This window comes from Perissodus microlepis, chromosome 4, assembly GCF_051167445.1.
Source record: "Perissodus microlepis isolate ML-2025 ecotype Zambia chromosome 4, ASM5116744v1, whole genome shotgun sequence".
Lineage (NCBI taxonomy): Eukaryota > Metazoa > Chordata > Actinopteri > Cichliformes > Cichlidae > Perissodus > Perissodus microlepis.
Window position 1 is genome coordinate 12,612,314 of NC_140464.1, and position 9,140 is coordinate 12,621,453.

The following is a 9,140-nucleotide window of genomic DNA, read 5'->3' on the forward strand; positions in this document are numbered from 1 at the left end:
AACCTAAAGAGTGTGTAAAAGGGTGATTCCAAATTAAAAAATTAGACTCATGGGGGATAACCAGAAATTGGTTGTGTCTAATCAGCCGAGTAAAGCGCTGAAATACAACGGTAAATGTATAAAAAGGCTGGCAGTAGGAGAAGTGGAAGGGTTACTGTTTGGGCTCAAACTGGGCACACTAATCCCTTTGATCCCCCCATTTTACTGTCAGCTGTTTCCTAGCTACCGTCGGATCTGCACAGAATTTAGGATTTGTGCTACTGTACACCACAGCAATCTCTACCCCACTGATGCAGCGCTCTCCTTTCTTTCCTCCATCAATACCCCACCCAGCATCAACATCCGTAGTAATATTCATTTCTCTCTCTGTTCCTCTTTCTCCTCCACCTCACTGCAGCTGGCAGTGACTGCGACATGGCAATGAGACAGGTTAAATTGGAAAGTATTTTGCACAGAGGACCATCAGAACATGACGCTTCACACTGAAAAAGCTGATTCTGATTTTGTCTATTCACACGAGACACCATGGCTGTGCCCCACTTTCATTAGTTGTGCCGAAAGTAGCATTCAAATACTGGTCTTTTGAGAAAGCTCTATTTAGCGATAATGAAACAATCTACATGTATTTGTGTCAATGCATGTGTTTGAATTAGGAAACGTGTTTGGTTATTAGCATACTTGCACACTTTTGCCGTGTGCATGCTTGTGCATCTGCTAACATGCATTAAAGCAATAAAGACACTTTATTGGATTCCTCTTTCAAGCTGCCTTTGAAATTAAAATAAATAGGCAAATGTATCTGCGCAGGATCTCTTTCATCCTTGTCAGTATTGGTTGCTTTTAGAGGTGCAGTGCACCACAGACTTCCCACTTAACCTCTGAGGAGCTCTCCCAAACTGATCCTAAATCATTCCAGGCAGAAACACATGGCCAACTCGATTTGCGTATTGGCAGATTCATGCTTCATTGTCAAACACTGGCTCTCCATGGCTCTGCGCCCATTAATCCTGTAAGCATGTAAAAGAATGAATACCACAAGTTTCTCAATTTGCCAATTTCAATAGAAGCTGCCAGGCTGTATTGATTTTGTATGTACGGTACACTTGCATAATTTGTATCATTCACACAGTCAAACTCTCAGGCCACCTTTTTTTCCGGAGGCTTTGTTCATTGTGTGTATTTTGATTAAGTACTGTAAGGTTTTACCAGGCATTGCTTGCCTTGGCAGATAAATGAAAAAGCAATGATCAAGGACATGGTCAAACACAATATCACTTAATATATTCAGGAAAAATGGCAGAAAAAACATATTTATCCAGGACTTGATCACGTTGAAGTTTGTATTTTAGTTGTGACTATATCTACCTACATGCAACCTTCCTTAGAAGGAGTAAACAGCATTTGTCTCAGCTTTCATCTGAAGTTGAACCCCTTCTTATGCTTTTAGTCTTGCACCTGAAGCGCTTTTGTGGCTTGTACTGAGGGGCCAAGAAAAGAGAATCCAGATGTGACACAAGCCATAGAGAAGAAGCCAGCAGTACCACTGTCAGTGCCTGTCACCATCACACTTCTTATGAGACACTCTGCTGATGTCACAGGCAAGGACGCCGATCAAAGATATATGTACATTAAAGTGCCGTCATGCTACAATGACAACCTGCTCCACTCTGCCATGCCTACCAGCTCAGAATTCCTTATCAACAAACACAAAAGCTCTGCTGGATGTGATGGTAGGTATGAGTTTCTGTAGATTTATCTCAGTTGATGCCTTTGGCTGTTCCATGCTTTAACATCCGCAATGATACCCCTGATGCAAGAGAGATACTCTCTAGCACACCATTTGTTTTTTAGTGAAGGTGGAGTACTGTCAAGCCATGACATGAGAGGGGAGGGGAGGACCTGATGTTGAGCTCCCTGCTATCTTGGAGAAGTGCAAAATGGCAGGTGTAAGAAAAAAGAAAAATCAGCCACAAAGTGAAATCCCATGTGTCAAAGAACAGGACAATGGCGAATGAGGAGCAGCTCTGGCCCTAATCAATAATGAGCACAAGGCATGAAGATGCATTTTCTCAGCCCACCAGTGGGTCTGGTAAGACTGCTGCGAAGCAGAGCAGCAAACTCAGCCCTGCGATTGGGGAACACTGAGACTCCTTCTTTACAGACAAAACCTTGCCTTGGACTAGTCTGCCCAACCAGTTCAATTCACTTTTATTTATATAGCCCCAAGTCACAAAAGCAGCTGCCTCAAAGCACTTTATATTGCAAAGTAAAGACCCTACAATAATACAAAGAAAATCCCAACAATCAAATGACACCCCCCAACTCCTTGTCGACAGTGGGAAAGAAAAACTCCCTTTTAACAGGAAAAACCTCCAGCAGAGTCAGACTCAGGGAGGGGAAGCCATTTGCCACTCTGGAAAAGAGCCAGAGATTAATAATAACTAATGATTAAATTCAATGTGGTGTATAAACACAGAGAGTGAAAAATGGTGAGTGAAAAAGAAACACTCAATGCATCATGGGAATCCCCCAATACTCTAGACCTACTGTAGTGTAACTTAGGGAGGATACGCTTTATCAATAACAAAAACGTTTTAAGCCTAATCTTAAAAGCTACCAACTGACCCTGCATTCATACATGGTCGAAGCAAGAAGAATAAAAGGAAAGGTCCCTATATCACCTGAAAAACACAGCTTTCGTTGGAAACAAAAAAAATGCACTGGAAGCAAAGACAGGAATATACATACTCTTTCGGACCTCTTTAGCTTCATATGTTGAGGAGCTTTGTTGTTCAGCAGACTCTGGGTGTCTGTACCAAGTTTAACAGCAATATCGGCGTGCCTATTCATGCCATCACTTACTGCAGGGACTCACAGCTGGTAGTAGCGCCGTTATTGGCTTGGTTTGAAGTCAGGACAAGAATGGAGCAGAATGTCAAGATGTGAAGTCGTTCATGTGAATGGACACAGAAAATAGATACTTGTACCGCCAGTTGTTTTTATTAGGACAGGAGGAAAAAAATGTACCCACCACCCCCGCCTCGCCACAGTTTTTTTCCTCCATTTCTCTATGTCTTTGTCTCTTTTGCCATTTTATTCACAACACAAGAATACACTCACCAGTCCCCAGGAGGGGCACGCTGGATGAGAGTACATTATGCTGTAAAAAGCATTGTTTCTCACCATGGTTTTCCTTGAGTTGCCTTTGTGTTGTTTAAATGTTTACATGGAACAGCTTGGGGGCTTGAAGGCAGATGTATGGTCCAAGAATACTCGGTAAGTACAATCTCTCTTTTCCCTGGACAAAAGTATTGACACAATTTTAAAGGCTTTCATATGGCTCCTTACAATAATACTTTGATGAAGACGCATGCACAACATCCTGCTGCCTTTTCAAAATGATATTACACAAATTAACCAAAAAGTGCCCCTTCACATTCCCCTCCCTTTAGCATTCAAGGTCACATCCTCTTTGAGCTTACGTCCCAGCTCAGGGTCTTTTTTGAGACATTTTTTGTTGTTGTTGTTGATAGTTGAGGTGCCTTCAGCCCTTGTGTCAAATTGATTAGACATTTAGCCAGGAGAATTAATATGTGAAGAATTTGCCTGTTTTCCCCTGCAGCACTCCACCCTCCAAGTCTCATTTGTAAACAAGGAGACATGGAAGTGAAACTACTCTCAGCTATGTGATTAAAATAGGCCCCAAAAGAAGATCTTGCCTCCAGATCAATGCCGTTATTATTGAAAAATTTAATTTGAGTACCCTATACCTTGCCCAAACTGTATTTTTGACTCAGTAAGACAAGAAGTACTCTCTGTGGGTAACGAATCAATCTGGATAACACAATTTTGTTGAGTGAAGATCCCACAGGTTCTTCCACATCTTGTATTCTCAGGCTCACACTAAGTCCCAAACACTCACAAAGCAAAAAAAGCACAAAAAAACTAAAACCTTCATTCTTCATAGAAAGTATTGATTTCTGCTATGCTGATAGGCAGACATCAGCATAGCACACATATGGAAGGAGATAAGACTATTTCCCGCATGCAAATAGCCATTTCCATAGCCCTTTGGGCAAATGGCAATTACTGGGCAAGGGGCGAATGCCAAAACCCTGCAGTACAAGTTAATTTGATTACATTTCCTTTATGAACTATAAACACAGTTTTGCTGCTCGACTGAGCCAATTAAAGGCTTCCTGAAGCTAAAAAGCGTTGACAGCACAACAGCCCCATTGTTCTTCAACAATAAACTTGATTGTAATCATTTGTCACACTTAAACCCATTTGAGGCATTTGTATTTCCTTTTTTTCTTTTTTGGGGGAAAATATTACCCTTAATTTAGAAGGAAAAAAGTCTGTCTTTTTCATTCAGTCATTCGAAAGCACCATTTAATTTTTTTTTCCCCCAGTTAAGCTGTGATATGTTCTATCTTGAAGGATAAAGCCTCCTGTGGCAACAGAAACAAAAAGCATCCCCACCCCAAAAAAAAAAAAAAAAAAAAAAAAAAAAAAACAGACATGAAGGCAAGAAAAAAAGGCAGCTGTTTGATTTGGAAGTCGTAAGGCTGCCGCCACATTTCACCTGAGGCTGTGCAAGCCACTAGCAGGTCTCTCCTGGCATGAGCCAAATTGAGAAGTAAACAAGCATTTAGTCCAAATTTCAGCAGCTGTTAGCTCTCAGGAGCAGTCAACATGTTTAATTAACTGCATTTCACCAAACAGGGAGATACATATGTCATAAATATGTACACCGTGTAATTATGCCATGGCAGCTGAGAAGTTACAGCACTCCCAAATAACCAAGCCACATATAGGACTTCCAACGCAATCCAAAGAGCTTCAGGTTTTGGAATATGCTGTGATTTTGTCACCAATAGATCTCATGATCTATTGTCATATCACAAAATCAGATGCCAGAGGCCAATGTCGAAACAATGGGACTATGCAGGTCTACTGTTATGGAGCTACATGCGAAACAGATTGAGCTTTCTATTATTTGTGATGGAGGGTTGTATGTGTGGGTGCAGACGAACAGGTCTGTCATCCGTCTTTGTAGGAAGATGACTTTGATTCCATTAAAACTGTATTATATTTCTCTTGATGGAGTTGTGTAATCTTGTACATATTGATTTTTGTATCTTTCTGTGGATGCACTTTGCATGCATGCATGCGTAGTTGTGTGTCACTGATGTAGATGAATTATGATCTGGTGCCCGCATTAGAGCAGGGAGTTTTAATCACACGAGGATTCAGAGTGTTTTAAACAAACGCTTTTTTTGTAAGCATGGTGGATTATCATAAGATTTAAAGATTTGGAAATGGCTGACAGCTGTCAAGCTGCATAATAACGTACGTCCAGAAAATTATAGCAGCTGCCGGTTGGCAGAATGTCAATGCTGCTATCTAGATTAAAGCTCAATAGACAGGAACATGAGCACCACTAAGCATACACACGCACACACACACTTTTACAAATGCACGACAAGATGCACATAAAAAACACAATCACTTGCAAGACAGATTTCAGCAGCAGGGGCTTTGAGGAGAAAATGAGGAGATACAGAGGGGAAGACAAAAACTCACATCAATTTACTTGGTATTTTGATGAGGGGCTCTAAATGAGTCTTAAAATGGCTTGCTGAGAGCAGCCTGTAGAAAGGTTCCCCCATGGATCTTGTGCACGGAAGCAACCAGCTTTTATAACACAGCTGGAGCCTTGCTAGGAACTTGCTGAAAAACAAGTTCACACCACCTATGGCTCCCTGGGGAAAAGCATGTGCATCTATGTCACCTAATTTATGACATCCTCAGAGGTTCTCCCCTCTCAGGGAATGACTACAGCATGTCTAACTTTATCCAGAGGCACTGTTGCACTGCCACTCATTTGCAAACAAGGATTCCCCATGAGGAGGAGATCTGCTTCCAGCTTCAGAAAAACAAGACCTCTCTGGATGCTGAGATGACCCCCTGCAAAGACTGCGACTGCATCTTCACTAAAGAACCAAAAGCAGCAATTGTGCGCCATAGAGGAGGCCCTTCTCAATTGAAAGAGCGGGCAGACTGAAGAGTGAATCTCTCACCAATGCTAATGCACACCCGGGAACATTCAAGGGGCCAGAATACCAACAGCAAAGATGAGAAAAAGGTCCATTTGGGGAGAAAAGGTATGGCCCTGTCAAGTAGCCTAGAAGCGCTCAACAGATCCTCACAGACTCCAGGCATGTTAGTTTGAGAAAAGGATGCTAATAACTGTTAGAGGAACTGTGCTCTGCATAATAAGAGACGCCTGAGACTCTTTTCAGATAAGGTTGGAAGCACTTTAGAGCAATGCGACCTGTTCAAAGACAAACAAGCAAAGGGATTATGCTGCTTTTAGCACTTTGACTCACTGAGCATTGTGATTATAAGATGGAGCGCGCATAGGAGAGCCACTTCTCATATGAACTAACTTCCAAAACAAGACTTTCTTCATCCTTTGGGATCTATAGAAGTAAATTCTTCACGGCTCTGTATGTCAAACATTAATCTTTCTGCGAGACCTGCTGTCCAAAAAAAGATCCTGTGTTTGAATTCCAACAGTAAGGTTAAACACGATTCAATACAAATATACTCAGATTACTAATGAAATTCAAAGTCAAGTGAGCCCACAAAGTACATTTTATCATTTAGAAACTTATCTTCCGTTCTTGTGATAACTGGCTTTTCCATTTGTGAAATTAGAAAGCAAGGTGGAAATGCTCTCTCTGATTTTCTGTCTTTATTTAGTTTTTACTATAGATCTCATTATCTTCTCACTGGCCAAGAGGACATCCACGAACAGATGTAAAGTGAGAAGTCATACCAGTTCACAGTAATTGTTTAATTAGTGCAGATATAGTCTCCCTGCCTCCTTACATCTTTAACTGTGCAAGGAAGAAATGAACACCACATATTTTGTAATGGATTCATTTTGCGTCAAGCCCGTTACTTTCACACACTCTCTAAGTGGGAGACTACAAAGGACCAAAAGAGGCACAGCACAGCAGCACAGCCTTCAAACAAAGGCCTTGCATTACTGTCCCATAGCCATATTCATGCACGTTAATAACAGCATCTGCTGAACTACCAATAGGCGGATGGGGAAGATCAAACTTCAGCAACGGTGAAACGTTCTGAGGTTTTCAGGACCGATTGATTTTATGAGGCTTAATCTTATAAATAATACATTGTAAAGCAGTTATAGCATGAAATACAACACGTTATGACATGAATATTAAGTCACAGACCTGGTGTTTTTCAGCTATTATGACACAAAGACAAAACATATCTACATTACACTCTAAATATTAGCGACTTTTTTTTTCTTTTTCTTTTTGAGAAGGCAGGCGGTTCTCCTTGAGCGTTTGGAGCAGTCGAGTGGTCACAGTGGGGGTACGTTGTGGAGAAGAAACCCCGACAGTTTACGCGTTGTCTGAAGCAATTAATTTAACGAGTGACGAATTGAAGTGTGGTTGTCCTGTAACAGATGTGACTTTTTCAACTGAAAACGCACACAGTTTTGCCACAGTTTTTGTTTGACTGACATTGGTCACATACCTACATCTCCCACAGACTTTCCTGCGCGCTTCTTTGCTTTTATTAAGAGCAGCAGTCCGGTGTGAATAAAAACCAGTGAGTTGCGCGTCTTACCTTGCGCCTTGGCGCCGAGGACACAAGTCGTCAGCAGCAGAACCCAGCAGGACACCCACACCTGTCCGACCTGTTCAGTCCGTCCAGCTGTAGTCATGGTCCGCAGTGGTACCGTCGAGCTCCCGGTGCGGTTTCCCCGTCTCCACGCTGGGAACATGTTGCTCCGTGGGCACACACTCCCGGGAAGAGTCCTGTTTGCCGTTGGTCCTGTGCGTCAGACTGCTCCTCACTGGTGATGAGGTTGAGTGACTGGAGGAGAACGGAGAGACTTCGTCAGAGAGCACCAGGCGTGCATCAGATAGGCACGCGGTAGTATGAAAAGCCTGTGGACAAGTCCCGCATGAGCAAGGCGGAGTCAGTCCAATTGAATTTGCTCGGCTGTCAAGTGTGCGAGACAGAGTATTGACATCATCTTCTTACTGCTCCGAATAGCCTCTGAATATATCACAGAGAGCAGTGAAATAAATAACAGGGAATGACGGGACTGACGAAACTGCACACAGCCTCCCAAGTTCTTGTGATACAATTGACAGTTTTTAGCCCCTCCTAACTAAAAAAAAACAAACAACAACAACATAAAAAAAACAGGTATTTGTTTATTTGTTTTCTAAACAGCCTCAATTCTCACTACAGCTGTCCTTGAGCAAGGCACTTTAGCGACCGGTGGCAGGCAGTAAGGTTTCACACTAACTCGCTTGTACGTGTGCTCGTGTGTATGAGCTGTTGACAGTGGGAATAGACTAACTCTACCTTAATACAGAGGTTAACAAGATTTCCTTACATCTTAAAACACTGAAAAGAAAAAAAGACCCATATGCTGCTCAGAGTTTGCCATTAAGGAAGGCCTCTGACAGGACAGTCATTTTTAAAATGAATTGCCTATCACATAGACTATAGCAGTGCGCCCAATCCGAGCCAAGTATTGCCAGGCCAAGTGCTCTGTGCGCTATTGCCACCTTGCGGCAAAAAGCGGTAGGGGATTTCTATTTGGACAGCTATGATTGATTGTTGACACATTAAAACCTAAAGCACGGATTACAAAACTACCTGATGGCAACTAAAGCTTTTTCCAAATAGCTCTGTTTGGATGTTTTCTTTTTTACTGCCAAGCAGGAAGAATAAACTGGGTCACAGTCTAAAAGTGGTATGGGTGCCGCTCAGTAAATCTCTTTACTTTGCATTGGTCCCAGTTAAATCTGGCTTGATGGTGAGGTTAAAAGCAGCCAAGGCGTTAAAGAATAGCACAAGAAATAGCTAACAAAAACACCTGAGCAATTAAATGTGATTCAGGAATTAGTCTGAGATCAAAAAGAATGGCAGGCTGTTGCCGTCTGTGAATTCTCAGCCCACCAGAATGCTTCTTCCATCACCAGACAAAGGATTAAAGGCAAGTTTGAGTACACAGAAATGGTGGGCACTTTTGGAAACAGAGAAGAGTACATATGGGCTGTGATATCAGCTTTTGTTGT

The 9,140-nt window shown here is 42.1% G+C and overlaps 1 protein-coding gene across 5 annotated transcripts in view; it reads right to left on the reverse strand.

Moving 5' to 3' along the window:
- The window catches only part of LOC146388472 (protein sidekick-2-like), an 85,823-nt gene extending 77,661 nt beyond the window's left edge, over nt 1-8,162 (reverse strand). For 3 of the 5 annotated variants that reach the window (XM_084925805.1, XM_084925806.1, XM_084925804.1), the window contains exon 1: nt 7,672-8,161. In XM_084925805.1, the coding sequence (XP_084781931.1) occupies nt 7,672-7,828 (157 nt within the window). In that variant the 5' untranslated portion in view covers nt 7,829-8,161. Of the gene's footprint in view, nt 1-7,671 lie in introns of all 5 variants that reach the window. The other 2 variants (XM_084925808.1, XM_084925807.1) reach the window with 2 other exon arrangements.
- Between the last annotated feature and the right edge of the window lie 978 nt (nt 8,163-9,140).